The 15164-nt window shown below is 44.4% G+C and overlaps 1 protein-coding gene across 1 annotated transcript in view; it reads left to right on the top strand.

Annotated features, from left to right (window-relative positions):
* The window catches only part of ryr3 (ryanodine receptor 3), a 42758-nt gene that overhangs the window by 9001 nt on the left and 18593 nt on the right, over nucleotides 1-15164 (top strand). Inside the window, exons 7-49 of the mRNA XM_061269629.1 lie at nucleotides 593-692; nucleotides 1025-1118; nucleotides 1228-1302; nucleotides 1409-1565; nucleotides 2087-2251; nucleotides 2901-3022; nucleotides 3143-3323; nucleotides 3457-3592; nucleotides 4148-4243; nucleotides 4334-4452; nucleotides 4664-4797; nucleotides 4867-5108; nucleotides 5188-5380; nucleotides 5486-5702; nucleotides 5813-5917; nucleotides 6053-6156; nucleotides 6537-6620; nucleotides 6678-6837; nucleotides 6896-7040; nucleotides 7129-7334; nucleotides 7411-7585; nucleotides 7664-7872; nucleotides 7933-8096; nucleotides 8167-8215; nucleotides 8294-8454; nucleotides 8565-8727; nucleotides 9100-9186; nucleotides 9667-9893; nucleotides 9970-10182; nucleotides 10244-10838; nucleotides 10897-11097; nucleotides 11603-11705; nucleotides 11821-11955; nucleotides 12307-12580; nucleotides 12657-12771; nucleotides 12841-12973; nucleotides 13053-13156; nucleotides 13346-13481; nucleotides 13545-13728; nucleotides 13843-13945; nucleotides 14020-14140; nucleotides 14211-14380; nucleotides 14815-15035. Of these exons, the coding sequence (XP_061125613.1) occupies nucleotides 593-692; nucleotides 1025-1118; nucleotides 1228-1302; nucleotides 1409-1565; nucleotides 2087-2251; nucleotides 2901-3022; nucleotides 3143-3323; nucleotides 3457-3592; nucleotides 4148-4243; nucleotides 4334-4452; nucleotides 4664-4797; nucleotides 4867-5108; nucleotides 5188-5380; nucleotides 5486-5702; nucleotides 5813-5917; nucleotides 6053-6156; nucleotides 6537-6620; nucleotides 6678-6837; nucleotides 6896-7040; nucleotides 7129-7334; nucleotides 7411-7585; nucleotides 7664-7872; nucleotides 7933-8096; nucleotides 8167-8215; nucleotides 8294-8454; nucleotides 8565-8727; nucleotides 9100-9186; nucleotides 9667-9893; nucleotides 9970-10182; nucleotides 10244-10838; nucleotides 10897-11097; nucleotides 11603-11705; nucleotides 11821-11955; nucleotides 12307-12580; nucleotides 12657-12771; nucleotides 12841-12973; nucleotides 13053-13156; nucleotides 13346-13481; nucleotides 13545-13728; nucleotides 13843-13945; nucleotides 14020-14140; nucleotides 14211-14380; nucleotides 14815-15035 (6878 nt within the window). The remainder of the gene's footprint in view (nucleotides 1-592; nucleotides 693-1024; nucleotides 1119-1227; nucleotides 1303-1408; nucleotides 1566-2086; nucleotides 2252-2900; nucleotides 3023-3142; nucleotides 3324-3456; nucleotides 3593-4147; nucleotides 4244-4333; nucleotides 4453-4663; nucleotides 4798-4866; nucleotides 5109-5187; nucleotides 5381-5485; nucleotides 5703-5812; nucleotides 5918-6052; nucleotides 6157-6536; nucleotides 6621-6677; nucleotides 6838-6895; nucleotides 7041-7128; nucleotides 7335-7410; nucleotides 7586-7663; nucleotides 7873-7932; nucleotides 8097-8166; nucleotides 8216-8293; nucleotides 8455-8564; nucleotides 8728-9099; nucleotides 9187-9666; nucleotides 9894-9969; nucleotides 10183-10243; nucleotides 10839-10896; nucleotides 11098-11602; nucleotides 11706-11820; nucleotides 11956-12306; nucleotides 12581-12656; nucleotides 12772-12840; nucleotides 12974-13052; nucleotides 13157-13345; nucleotides 13482-13544; nucleotides 13729-13842; nucleotides 13946-14019; nucleotides 14141-14210; nucleotides 14381-14814; nucleotides 15036-15164) is intronic.

Raw genomic sequence — 15164 nt, 5'->3', positions numbered from 1 at the left:
ATTTAACAGGCAAATTTGTTTTTAATGCAAAGCTGGCAAATGTCCAGACTTGCGTCCCCTCCGCTGGGAAATCTCCAGCGGATTTAGCTGGAGTGTTTCTTTTGACAAATGGGGCACTTAAGCAATTCAAAGCAAAAGTAATGAAAGCGTCGTTACTGTTGGTGACCACGCAAGTCGACGTGAGTTTTTGTATCCTAAAAAAACAAAGATGTTTCCTATGCTTGAAGTTCATTCATTAATGTTGGGGCATGTCGTGAGATGGAAGTCGTTGCTCAGCATGTTCACCTTTTGTTGAGCATCCACAAACTTGTAAATCTTGCCTAGAGGGAGGTTGGGGCAACTCCATGAGCGAGTTCTTTGGGTATTGCTACTCAGGGAAGCGCTGATGATGCAGCGCTGCTTTTTAGCCAGCGGCCATTTCATTCTGTTTGGCAGCAGAGGTTGCTTTAATCCCAGCACTGGGAGTTCACCGTTCCTCTGATGGTGATTTGTAAATTCTTTGTGCTTGCCTGAGTTTCCTGACTGTCACTATTTTACTGGACTGCTGGGTCATTCTGTCGAAAACATTTGTGTTTTTTTTTTTTTTGTGCAGCACCTCTCCATCTCTAATAGCAACATCCAGGTGGATGCATCCTTCATGCAAACCCTGTGGAACGTCCAACCCACCTGCTCCTCAAGCAACATGGCTGTCGGCAAGTTTTATATAATCATACTGTCTAAAGATTCAAAACTTGGCCTGATTTATAATATGAATATACATGTTCCATCTAACAATTAATTTAGAAAACTTTTTTTATTAAATCCAGATTTATTTACCAATTTCTTAACTGTTTACAAATGAATTAAAAATAAAACAAGGAATCACTTGTATAATATTATTCACAGACTTTGCTCAATATTTCCTCGATGGACTTTTGGCAGTTTTTATTATTAATACATTTGCAAAAAATTAAAATCTTAATGTTGTGTGTAAAATTTTGAGGGGAACAGCTGACTTTTTTTTTTTTTTAATCAAATTTGTTAGGGTATTTGGTTGGTGGTCATGTGATGCGTCTTTGTCGTGGCCACGATGAGAACTTGACCATCCCTGGAGCAGAAAGGAGCGAAGAGGAGCAGAGGTATTGTGGTCCATCTTAGTCAATTGGATTTTTTGGAAATGTTCACCTTCGATGTAGCTAACATTTTACGATTAGAAGTCTATTTTCATTGTGACCCCCACCCCCCCAGGATAGTCAACTATGAGGCAGGTAAGGGAGCGTCAAAAGCACGTTCCCTGTGGCGACTGGAGCCCTTGAGGATCAGGTGGGTTGAATTTCCGAATACCTGAATTAACACATCGTCACTATCTCAGTTGATATTTTAGTGGGTCTTTTCCTCTAAGCTAAAAACTTCAAATCTTGTGATTCAGCTGGAGCGGAAGCCACATTCGCTGGGGTCAGGCCTTCCGACTACGTCACCTCTCCACCGGCCATTATCTGGCACTGACTGAGGACCGGGGACTAGTCCTGCAGGACAGGGAGAGGTCGGACATCACGGTCACCTCCTTCTGCTTCAGGCCTTCCAAGGTCAGTGCTAAGTCAACAACTCCATATCTTCCACTAATTTTATTCAAGACTTCTTAGAAGAGTCTATAATCTTCTAAAATCTTTGGGGGGCCTTTTCACAACTGCTGACACTTAAACATGGTAATTGGGCTGACTTGCAGCATTTTACCATTAGTGGGCCAGGACAAATTCCCTTTCCTAAATGTAATCCACATTAGGAAAAAAAAAAGGTCGATAGGCATGTAAATTAACAAGATTTAGTGGATGTTTTTTTTCCCACACTCCCTTTGCCCTTTCTCAGGGGGCTATAATGTCCTTGTCGAGCCTACCCTGAGAACAAATCCAATTTCAAAAAGTTTCTTTCAATGAAGTTCAAAGTTTTGTGTTGTACTTCATCACACGCTGCTGTATTCCCAAAGGTCAATGATTTTTTTTTTGTTTTTGGTTCTGGTTTTAATATGTACAGCATTTTCCACCTTTCCTCAGGGAGAACGTTTGCTATTTTCCCATCAGCCTGTGCTATCTCATTTATGTTTTAACAGGAAAAAAGCGAATCGGGTCTAAAGAGAGACATCGAGGGCATGGGTGTACCTGAGATCAAATATGGCGATTCGCTCTGCTTCATCATGCACGTGGCAACCGGATTGTGGCTGTCCTATCAAGCGCCTGATGCCAAATCATCTCGTCTTGGACCTGTGAAAAGAAGGGTAAATCTGATATGCGGCGTGGGGGACTCCGGTCAAGTTATACGAGCCTAGCCATCTTCTCGAGTCTAGTATTTAATTACAGCCAGTCAAGTTAGAGCCCCACCCATAAAGATAAGCATCCAGAGAATGCGTACCACCATGAAGGCCTTCCAAATGCACATACTACAGTGCGCTAATTATATGCATGTATATTTACTATGGTATGCAAAAGCATCTGGATTGGACTTGGTGATTTGTGTAAAAAAAAAAAAGTGCCGCTAATTTCGCATATTCAGTATACCTGCATATGATACGACACAGTATTTTTTGGAATATCTTGCAGGCATCAAATTCAAATTGATTATACTGTATTTGTAGTGTAATTCAATTGGAGATGAGTTGATTTTAATATTATTGTATTCATTTTTTTTTTTATATTATACACAATATCCCAACATCATTGTAGTTTCAAATTTAGCATTGAAAATAGGTTGTTCAAATATGAGACATTTTATCGGAAAAAATGTTTTTTGGTAACAAAATGATGCAAGCCATGTTTCCGTATTATTAAAAATTGATTTAAAATGTTGATCAAGTAGGCACACATATTTTTGCTTTATAAAAATAATGTGTTGGACCTTAAAGTTTGACCCTTTATTTGCTAACTTAGGCCTGCCTGCATTCTGAGGGCCACATGGACGACGGCTTGACTCTGCAACGCTGTCAGCACGAAGAGTCTCAAGCTGCTCGCAACATCCGCAATACGACGTTCCTCTTCAACAACTTCATCAAGTATGATTAATAAGGAGGCTTTCTTGGAGTTTGACCACCTACAGTAGATCCCTAGGTGCTCAAACTCATTTTCAAAGACACAAAGCCGTACAGTTTTACGAACTTCCATTTTTCCAAAAGGGCTTTAGACAGCACCACGGCGGGCGAGTCAAAGGAGATGGCCGGCTACGTGGAGGCGGTGCTACAGACGCTGAATGACCTGATAAAGTACTTCAAGCAGCCCGACTCGGAGCTGGAACACGAGGAGAAGCAATGTCTCCTGCGTTCGCTCATCAAACGTCAGGACCTCTTCAAAGAGGAGGTGAACAGCAAGCCGGCGGAGCCCGGCTCGATGATTTGATGCCGAGAAAATGACACTGATTAAAGCAAAGCAAAAGGTTCTCGTAAATTTGATTATGGATTAATCATATTTATCCTCGTGCTTTTGTTCCCAGGGCATGCTGGCCCTCCTGTCAAAATGCATCGACCGGATGAACCTGTTCAACAGCGCCGCCCACTTTGGGGAGACGGCTGGGGAGGAGGCGGGGGCAGCGTGGAAGGACATCCTCAACCTCCTCTACGAGCTGCTGGGTAAGCCGACCCGAGTGATGGATCGCTCAGCGTCATCAGCTGTCGACCCGGGCTACACATCCATAATTCATCTTCCTCCGCTGCATCCTCTCCTTTTGACTTTTAACACTTTTTATTTATTTTTTTTATCGCTCGTTCCACTTTCCTCTTCCTTCACCTCGGCGTCCTCCCTTCCTTGGACAGAACGTCCACATTTAGAATCAGCGTCCTTTCTAAGAGCACATGGATACCCTAATCACCCTTATGAGACTAGCAAATTACGAGGTGCTGACATCAGCCTCCTCTCGTGGGGTCTGTAATGAGTCATGAATGCTAACTGTGTAACCCTGAGAAGTTCTTCTCTGTCATCAACGGCTTCCCATCCTCAGCTCTCCTTGAATGCCCTTGCACTCATCGCCAGGGCCTCACAGGGCTTCACTAACAACCAAAATATTTCAAACCGACTTCCGTCCGATGCATTGCACGACAATCTATTGCCACAATAATGAACATATTATGAAAATGGATTCAGTGCAATATATGGATGATATTGATCTTCTTTTTTTTAATGCTCAGCCGCACTAATTCGTGGAAACAGAAACAACTGCACCCAGTTTTCTCGGAACTTGGACTGGTTGGTCAGCAAACTGGAAAGACTCGAGTCATCGTCGGGTATAAAAGCTTTTTTTTTGCTACTCCTGCTGCTTTTAAGATTATCAATGAACCGGTCCGATTATCTATGCATGTTTTTCTTTCTTGAAGGCATCCTGGAAGTTCTACACTGTGTCCTCATTGAAAGTCCAGAGGCCTTGAACATCATCCAGAGAGGACACATCAAATCGATCATCTCTCTGCTGTACAAACACGGACGGAACCACAAGGTGTCAAAAGGCTGCATCATATTTGCCCCCCCCCAAACAATCCAATAGTTCAAGGACGATTGAATAAGGATTAACTGCACCCTGGTTTATTTAAACTCTTTTTCTCTCATCTAAAGTCAAGCAGTGTAACTTTCTCCTTGAGAAAAACAACAAAACTCATTTTAATCGTTTTGCTATGACCTCAAATTTGCATAATGTCTTTCTCTGTCAGATTCTGGACGTCCTGTGCTCCCTTTGCGTATGTAACGGTGGCGCTGTGAGAACCAATCAAAATCTGATATGCGACAACCTGCTTCCCAAAAGGGACCTGCTTCTTCAAACCCGACTCGTCAATGATGTTCAAAGGTACGCCCTGAAAATTGTCTCGATTTGCAATCTACTCCATAATATGTATACATCTGCTTTCACTTGTAGCATGAGGCCCAATATCTTTTTGGGTGTGGCCGAAGGCTCGGCCCAATACAAAAAGTGGTATTTTGAGCTGGTGATCGATCAGGTGGATCACTTTGTCACGGGTGACGCCACTCACCTGAGGGTGGGCTGGGCTAACACTAAAGGCTACGCCCCGTATCCTGGTGGAGGCGAGGGATGGGGAGGCAATGGCGTGGGCGACGATCTCTACTCCTACAGCTTTGATGGTCTTCACCTGTGGTCAGGTAGGATGCTTCACTACCACAAGGCAAATGTGCGAAATCAAATCAATCACAAGATCTATATATACCTCTTGATGTTCAGGTCGCATCCCACGGGCAGTGGCGTCCATTAACCAGCACCTGCTGACCTCAGATGACGTGGTCAGCTGCTGTCTGGACTTAGGCTCCCCCAGTATGTCCTTCCGGATCAACGGTCAGCCCGTGCAGGGCATGTTTGAAGACTTCAACACGGATGGATTCTTCTTCCCTGTTATCAGCTTCTCTGCTGGTGTCAAGTATGTTTCACTGGACGGGTGAAGTTGAGTCAGAACATTTTGTGGAGAAAAAAAGTTTTCTTGCAGAATGTCATGCGAGTGTTTTGTCACCTCTTGCTTCATCAGGGTGCGTTTTTTGTTGGGTGGACGCCATGGAGATTTCAAATTCCTGCCCCCCGCTGGGTACTCTCCGTGTTATGAGGCGCTGCTGCCCAAGGAGAAGATGTACGTGGAGCCTGTGAAGGAGTACAAGAGGGATCACGAAGGGGTCCGAGACCTGTTAGGAACGACCCAGTTTCTCTCCCAGGCCTCCTTCATCCCAACTCCGGTGGACACCAGCCAGGTGAATTTCAATTTTCATCGAGTTTCAAAAGTGCTTGATTTGTGGAAAGTATGACTTAACCATAAATAGCCAAAAATAAAATGACTCCATCTTGCTGAACCATTCTGGAGGTTGTTCTTCCGCCTCACATGGACAACATTCGGGACAAGCTGGCAGAAAACATTCACGAACTCTGGGGGATGAACAAGATCGAGCTGGGATGGACGTATGGAAAGGTAAGGTTGGATAAAACATTTGACAGGATGTTTTAAAGGTGCGCCTTATAGTCCAGTGCGCCTTATATAAGGACAACGTTTTCAAATTATAGTCCGGAAAATACGGTACTGTACTTTACATAAAATGATTTTCAGGTTCGGGATGACAACAAGAGGCAGCACCCGTGCCTTGTTGATTTTCCCAAGCTGCCTGAAACAGAAAGGAACTACAACCTGCAGATGTCCAGTGAAACACTTAAGTAAGGCCACCTTATTAAACAATGCATGTAATGACTTGCATCTGCTGAGCAAATTTCAGTATTGATTCGAAAGAAACTGTTGCTCCTCAAGCCGATGTGAGCCAAGTGCTGGCTCCTGTCACACATACTAAAACATTGGCTTTGGCTCAATTAAGCGACCTCGCCTTGCAGAGATCTCGTAAAAATTGTCCGGTTCATCGTACTGGTCGATCATTACTTCCAAAACCATTTGCAGGCTGTCATTTTGTAATACGCTGGAGTAAAAATCGAATTGATAGATTAGATAAAATTGGCAAATGCATATACTAAGTGTTAGTTTAATGATTATCATTATTATTCACTTTATTAATGTAATGTACGTTATATTACGTTATTCACAGGACCCTCGTGGCTCTTGGCTGTCATGTCGCCCAGGTCAATATTCATGCAGAGGATGATCTGAAGAAAATCAAACTTCCCAAAGAGTAAGTCATTTTTTCATGAGTTTGCAAAACATGATCTTCATGATCTTCTGTTTCCAGCTACATGATGTCCAATGGCTATAAGCCTTCCCCTCTGGACCTTTCTGATGTGAAGCTGACTGTAGGACAGGAGGTTCTGGTTGATAAGCTAGCGGAGAATGCACACAACGTGTGGGCCAAAGACAGAATTAAACAAGGATGGACCTACGGAATCCAGCAGGTAGAAATCAGTTTGCTCTAGTTGACTTGATAGTGAATGACTAGTTTGTTTGCGGCAGGATTTAAAAAGCAGGCGTAATCCTCGGTTGGTGCCATATGCTTTACTGGATGAGCGCACGAAGAAATCCAATCGAGATAGTTTAAGGGAGGCCATCAGGACCATGGTTGGCTATGGATATGAAATCGACCCTCCAGACCAGGAGGGTAAGTAACTTGATTATTATTATATTTTTTTCAATATTAACAGTTTGCATCCAGAGCTAACAAGGTTCTTTTGAATGACTTCTCCCAGCTGTCCACGTGACGGACAATCAGAGCGTTGAGACGCTGAGGTTCTTCCGCGTGGAGCAAATTTACGCGGTGAAAACAGGGAAGTGGTACTTTGAGTTTGACACCCTGACCGGGGGCGATATGAAGGTTGGCTGGGCCAGGCCAGGCTGCAGACCTGATGTGGAACTTGGAACAGATGACCAGGCCTTTGTCTTTGATGGATACAGGGTAGAGCACAGTCTCCACCATGAATTTGGAGATTTTCCAATTTTACTCCAAATATCAAATATCTGTTTATCTCAAGGCTCGACGCTTACACGCCGGAAGCCGATTCTTCGGGCATCCGTGGAAAAAAGGAGACGTAGTGGGATGCATGATCAACATGGAGGACAAATCGATTATTTTCACCCTGAATGGCGAGCTCCTGATTACCAACAAAGGCTCCGAGCTTTGCTTCACTGACTTTGACACGGAAGACGGTGAGGGCTCCTCACTTCAGTGAAGTTGTGTGACCGCTGTGTTGGAAACTGGGAAACATTTGGCTCCTCCCTCCCTAGGTTTTATCCCAGTGTGTAGCGTGGGCATGTCTCAGATCGGACGCATGAATCTTGGGAAGGACGCCAGCACCTTCAAATATTACACCATGTGTGGCCTTCAAGAAGGCTTTGAGCCCTTCGCTGTCAACATGAACCGAGAAATCACAATGTGGTTCAGCAAACGCCTGCCCACTTTTATCAATGTGCCCCAGGATCACAGAGATATTGAGGTGATCTATAAATCATTTGGTTGATACTAGTACTGGATTTACTCGCTTGGGCTTCCTCAGGTGACGAGGATCGACGGGACGGTGGACAGCCCTCCCTGCCTTAAAGTCACCCACAAGACATTTGGCACCCAGAACAGTAACAACGACATGATCTACTGCCGACTGAGCATGCCCGTGGAGTTGTTCTCTGCAGACGTGCTACTTGAGGAAACATCGAAACTCAGGTCAGGCATCTTTACAACTCCGAATCGGTGCTGATTTGCTCCGTCGGCTTAAACGATTTCTTCCCTGCAGCCATCCTTCAAAAGAATCCGGGGTTACAGACTACGGGAGCATCACAACTGTAAATTTAATCCGATTTAACATCTTTAATAATTACTCCATGTAAAGTTGTCTAATCTTTGGGTTGCGCTCATGACAGTACTACCACTCGGTGCGAGTGTTTGCCGGACAGGACCCTGCGTTGGTGTGGGTGGGCTGGGTCACGCCCGACTATCATTACTACTCAAAGAACTTCAACCTCAACAAGACCAGAACAGTCACCGTCACCTTGGGAGACGAGAGGGGCCGAGTCCATGAGAGGCGAGTACCCAAGAGTTCTCCGTCTGAATGAAAGCTCCATAGCCTATCGCACGTTGATGGAGACAAATGATCTGCCCTCTCAGCATTCTTTTTCTTCCTATCGACATTAGTGTCCAGAGAAGTAACTGCTATATGGTGTGCGGGGCGGATGCAGTAAGCCCCTCTTCATCCAGCCGCTCCAACTCTGACGTGGAGATTGGCTGTCTGATGGACCTGGCTACCGGCCTCGTCTCCTTCACTGCTAACGGCAAGGAGCTGTCTACCACTTATCAGGTAAAAAATGAGACGCGCATAAATATAGAAAGGTCTATTGTTATATTTTATACATAGATACTTTATTCTGATTATTTTAGCAATTCAATCAATTCATTCTAAACGACAGGATTTCTACTGGTGTTGCTCTCAGCTCCAAAACAAATTAGTATTCAACAAACATTCCAGCAATTTGTCTTTTCTAAAGGGAAACAAGTTCGCACTGCAGTAAATTACTCTTGCAGACTTGTAATTCTGACTTGCAGTTCTAGGGGAGACACATCTCCACAAGAACTTTTGTTCCAGCTTTTTAAGATGCCGAAATCAGCCTTTATAGATATCCACCACATATATTGAACTTTTTTTTTCCTTTTGCACTTTGCTGGTTTCCAGGTGGAGACAAGCACTAAGCTGTTCCCTGCTGTGTTTGTCCGACCCACCTGTGCAAACCTCTTTCAGTTTGAATTTGTCAAGATTAAGGTTTGTATCTCACCGGCGACTATATTAGATGCTGAAGTCTAAACCAGGGGTGTCAAACTAATTTTTTCCACAGGCCGCATTGTAGTCATAGCGTCTTTGGAAAGGCCATTATGACTGTCAACCCAAATAAATGAATGAGCACCTCATATTATATACAGTAAAAGCTACAAACTGACAAATAACTCGTTTTCAAATCAGACGAATAAAAACTGGTCAAATATTAAAAAAAAAAAAAAAGCTATTATTAAAAGTGAAGACAATTTTGCAATTCTAGTAATGACACACAAATTTGATGCACAATTTGCGGGCCACATAAAATGATGTGGCGGGCCGTATCTGGCCCCCGGGCCTTGAGTTGGACACCTGTGGTCTAAACAATTCTTTCTAAGCACATTTGTTGAGTCTCAGCAGATACAATCAAATATAGAAAGGAGAAATACCTTGCTATCCTTTCCCATCCTCCTGTCCCCTTATTGCCAGGATGCCATGCCAATCTCTTCAGCTATGTTTAAGAGCGAGCACAGGAACCCGGTGCCTCAATGCCCGCCGCGACTGGACGTGCAGACCATTTCGGCGGTGCTGTGGAGCCGTATGCCTAACACCTTCCTCAGCGTGGAGACGGCTCGAGTCAGCGAGAGACACGGATGGGTTGTTCAGTGCTTGGAACCTCTGCAGATGATGGCTGTGCATATACCTGAGGAAAATAGGTAGTGAAATGAAATATTTAAACTCCTCTTGAAGTAGTTATCTGGAGCTCTTGGTCATGAATCCTGCTTCTTTCAGGTGTTTGGACATCTTGGAGTTATCCGAATATGAAGATTTAAGGAAGTTCCATTATCACACGCTCAAGTTGTACTGTGCCCTCTGTGCCCTCGGTAACACCCGTGTAGCTCACGCGCTCTGCAGCCACTTGGACCAATCTCAGCTCCTCTACACCATCGACAATCAGTATCTCTCCGGCATGTTGAGGGAAGGCTTCTACAATGTCCTCATCAGGTTTGTTAGCTGATATGTCAGATTTATTAATGGCGCCACTGATTGTTCCTCTTGCTCCCAGCATTCATCTCGAAACGGCAAAAGAGGCTCGCCTAATGATGAACAATGAGTTCATCATCCCTGTGACGGATGAGACCCGCTCAATCAAGCTGTTCCCCGATGAGAGCAAGAAGCACTCGCTACCCGGCGTGAGCTTGAGCACCTCCCTGAAGCCCCGCGTCAATTTCTCCCCCACCGGGATCATCGGCACCAAGCGCCAGCAGTATCTCCACAGTCCTCAGATACCCCTGGGCATTCTAAAAGAGAAGGCCATCAGTATGCTAACTGAGGCCGTGCAGGGCGGTGGCATCCATATCAGGGACCCGGTGGGCGGGAGCGTGGAGTACCAGTTTGTGCCCATCCTCAAGCTAATTGGAACCTTGTTAATCATGGGTGTCTTAAATAGCGAGGAGGTGAGATTGATTCTCCTCTTGATTGATCCCAACGTGTTTGGGGAGGGTGAGGAGGCAAAGGTGGATGAAGTGGCTGGTCCTGGAGAGAATGTGAGCAAGAGTGAGGAGAAGGCCACGGAGGTGGGAGAAGGAGAGGCCAAGGAGAGCAAGGCGACGGTCCGGGGCCTTCTGGAGAAGTCTTTGCCTGAGTCCGTCAAACGGCAGGTGAGACGAGTCGTCAATGAGTTGGAAATTGTTTTGAAATGACTTCCTTTCTTTTCAGATGTGCGAGCTACTGCATTACTTCTGCGACTGCGAGCTGAAGCACCGCATCGAAGCCATCGTCTCCTTCTCCGACAACTTTGTGTCCAAGCTGCAGTACAACCAGAAATTCCGTTACAATGAACTCATGTTGGCGCTCAACATGTCCGCCGCCGTCACGGCCAAGAAGACCAAAGAGTTCCGCTCACCTCCACAAGAGCAGGTAATGACGCCATTGATATGTTACAATGTTATATCGCCGGGGAGAAAAAAATCTGGTCACTGCAAGACTTCATTTGTATTCCCAAAGACTATCTTGGGCATGTTAGACTAAATCGAATTTGGGGAGTTACCTCCTCTCAGTCTCCAAACATTACATTCAGAGTGTAGACCTGAAGCAATAACTTTTTATAAATGAAAAAGAATCTTTATAAATTTTTATACATTTTTATAAATTTATAAAATATATTATTTATAAATGTGATAAATTTCTAAATTTATTCATTTTATAAATGAAAGGATGGTCTTTGGTTTTCACCATCTGTTTGGAAATATATTAAATATAAATAAATATAATATAAATAAATATCAATTTTCCTTTCCCTTTCTTTCATTATTGTTTCTTTGGAAGACTGTAACGTAAAAAACATTGTATAATTTAAAACCACTTAAAATCATATTTACCCTCATTTAGTACCTGTTTTAGCTCCTTCTTCTGTTTCCTTTAGATCAACATCCTGTTGAACTTCACCACCGGCAATGACTGCCCCTGTCCTGAGGACCTGCAGGAAGAACTCATTGCCTTCCATGAAGAACTGCAGCTGCACTCTGGTGAGTCCGCGCCGGCTGATGATATCAAATGTGCATGCCGTTTAAAAAACAAATAAAACACTCCTTTACTGGTTGGAATGGAGACCATCTCACTGAAATGCATCTCTCCTTGCAGGAATCCCCGTGGAGGAGGACGAAGTTGAGCAGGACACATCCATTAAAGGTCGTCTCCTGGCCTTGCTGTACAAGATCAAGGGTCCGCCTCAGAAGACTGAAGAGGAACCTGAAGAGAAAGAGCAAGCATCCCCCAGTGAGCCATTCTTTCGTTTAAACATGGTGACTATATTTAGACGGGCAATGGTTTTGCAAATTCCCAAAATAGAATGCTGCCGTTTTTATTCTTTGGCTGAGAGAAATGTCAATGTTCTGTTCTGCATACAAGAAGACTAATGGACATTCCGTGTAAGACACTCGAATAAATTTTAATGGCAGACTCCCGCGTGGCTTGTGAATGATTGAAAGTTTCAAAAGTGGAAAGATGTGATTCGGGAACGACTCGGTGACCTCGCTCACCTTTTCTAAACGTGGTTCTGATCAAATTGAATTCATGATGCTCTCCTCGCACAACCCAAGTTTATTCTCCTCCTCTTCCATTCCTCAGCCAATCTAAAGGAGCTTATCTCCCAGACTATAAGCACCTGGGCCCAGGAGACTCACATGCAGGATCCCGAGCTGGTCCGAGTAATGTTCAGCTTGCTAAGGAGGCAGTATGACGGCATCGGGGAGCTACTTCGGGCCATGAAGAAGTCCTACACCATCAGTGCCGCGTCCGTGCAGGATGCTATTAATCTACTGGCCTCGCTGGGTCAGATCAGGTCTCTGCTGTCTGTTCGCATGGGCATGGAGGAGGAAAAGCTGATGATTGATGGACTGGGGTAGGACCATTAAGTCTTTCCTGAATTTATTTAGTGTGGACAGAATGAACTGACCTCTACAAACCATCTGTTTTAGGGACATTATGAACAATAAAGTTTTCTACCAGCATCCAAACCTCATGAGAGTTTTGGGCATGCATGAAACGGTCATGCAGGTCATGGTCAATGTGCTAGGAGGAGACAAGTCTCAGGTTGATTTTCACTCAAGCATGCTAACAAATCAGGTTCACGCTAGTAACATTTTTTTTTTCCATCCACAGGAAATTGCCTTCCCCAAAATGGTTGCAAGCTGTTGTCGCTTTTTGTGCTATTTCTGCCGTATTAGCCGCCAGAACCAGAAAGCCATGTTTGACCATCTCAGCTACCTGCTGGAGAACAGCAGTGTTGGTCTGGGTAGGTAGTGGTGATGTTTTTAATCCATCCTGGCAGAGTTACAAGATGATTTTGTGTATGTAAACTTGTGCGTTTGTAGCTTCTGAAGCGATGCGGGGTTCCACGCCGCTGGATGTTGCCGCATCATCAGTGATGGACAACAACGGGCTTGCTTTGGCCCTGGAGGAACCAGATCTAGAAAAGGTTAGCTTTGCTCGGATTGGAAGCTGTTAGCCTTCGAGTTCAAAATGTAAATATTCAGTATATTAAAATATATATGAATTAAGGCGCTTGCTCAGCAAATCCATCAAACTAACTGTCACTGACAGAGTGTATGACTAAAATGTTCTGGACTCAAATTAAAAGTGTGATTCCACGCACGTGTGTGTGTAGGTGGTGATGTACCTTGCAGGATGTGGTCTTCAGAGTTGTGCCATGCTGGTTGCCAAGGGTTACCCAGACCTTGGTTGGAACCCCATCGAAGGGGAGCGATACCTGTCCTTCCTGAGGTTTGCAGTCTTCTGCAATGGTAAGTGAATGACAGTTATTAAAATTCATCTTCATTCCGAATCAAATATTGCCGCCTTGTCAGGTGAGAGTGTCGAGGAAAACGCCAACGTGGTGGTGAAGCTGCTGATCCGACGTCCTGAGTGTTTCGGTCCTGCCCTGAGAGGAGAAGGGGGTCAGGGTCTTTTAGCGGCTATGGAAGAAGCCATCAAGATATCGAAGGATCCTGCTCTAGACCTGCCCAAACCCTCAGCTGCCATCACCACTGGGTGAGAATCCATTTTCTTCATCCAAAACTGTGATCTTAACATAGCTAGATGACTTGTAGAGCAGATTATTCATCGTCATGGAACATTTATAGTTTCCAACATTATGTCGTTAAGATCTGGTGAAGAAGAGGAGGAAATAATCCATATGGGCAACGCTATCATGTCCTTCTACTCTGCCCTCATTGACCTGCTAGGTCGCTGTGCTCCAGAGATGCATGTAAGGCTTTCAAAAATATCATCCTATTAGATTGAACACAAATGAAGAGTTTCTCACCTGAATGTCTCGAACAGCTCATTAATGAAGGTAAAGGTGAAGCGCTGCGTATTCGAGCCATTCTACGCTCGCTGGTTCCCACCATAGATTTGGTTGGCGTCATCAGCATACCCCTCACAAAGCCTGTCGTGAATAAAGGTGTGTTGCTTTATTAAGTTGCCCGCTCCCAACACCCGCAACAATTAACTAACACGTGCCTAAACCACAGATGGCCAAGTGACCGAACCAGATATGTCAGCCTGTTTCTGTCCGGATCACAAGGCCCCCATGGTGCTCTTCTTGGACAGGGTATACGGCATCGAGGACCAAAGCTTTCTCCTCCAGCTGTTGGAGGTCGGCTTCCTGCCCGACCTCCAAACTGCTGCCTCTTTAGACACGGTAAATACGGGCCGAATATTTTTTCCGTCAAGGATCCAAAATCATCGTCCAACAAAAATATTATATACTGTATTTTCCGGGCTATAAGGCGCACCTAAAAACCTAAAACTTTCTCAAAAGCCTTATAGTCCGGTGCGCCTTATATATGGACCAAATTCCTAAATTTAAACTGGCCCGAAGCATTGTGTCATGGAATCAATCATAAGTGGCCCGCTGAAGACTGACTCATGAATCAAAAACACTATGGATCATTATTTTGTGATTATAATTTGTTGCGTCTGAAGTTGAAATAAAAAAGATAAAATGGAGAATGATTTGGATTAAAAATCGGACATGATGCATTAATGGTGCGCCTTATAGTCCGGTGCGCCTTATAGTCCGGAAAATACGGTACATACATTTATTGGCGTACATTATTTTATATTTTCAAACAGCAAGTGCTTAGTACCACTGAGACGGCGTTAGCCATGAACAGGTACATCGGCTCAGCTCTGCTGCCTCTGCTGACCCGCTGCGCTGCCTTGTTCGCCAACACGGAGCACTACGCCCAACTGATCAACGCCACCATTCAAACCATCTATCGCCTCTCCAAAGGACGTTCGCTCACCAAAGCACAGAGAGATGTTATTGAGGAGTGCCTGCTAACTATCTGCAAGTAAGTGTGCAGAAGATACCTTTAATCTATATTTGCCACAGTATGTTTGACTAGACATTCTAGAAATGTCCAATTTAAATGATTAATCGATTATCAAATTAATCAACTCGCATTTTAATAGTCAAGAAA

This window comes from Syngnathus typhle, linkage group LG22 (genome assembly GCF_033458585.1).
Source record: "Syngnathus typhle isolate RoL2023-S1 ecotype Sweden linkage group LG22, RoL_Styp_1.0, whole genome shotgun sequence".
Taxonomy (NCBI): domain Eukaryota; kingdom Metazoa; phylum Chordata; class Actinopteri; order Syngnathiformes; family Syngnathidae; genus Syngnathus; species Syngnathus typhle.
Note: the sequence above shows the minus strand (reverse complement) of the source record. Positions and strands in the feature narration are given on the sequence as shown.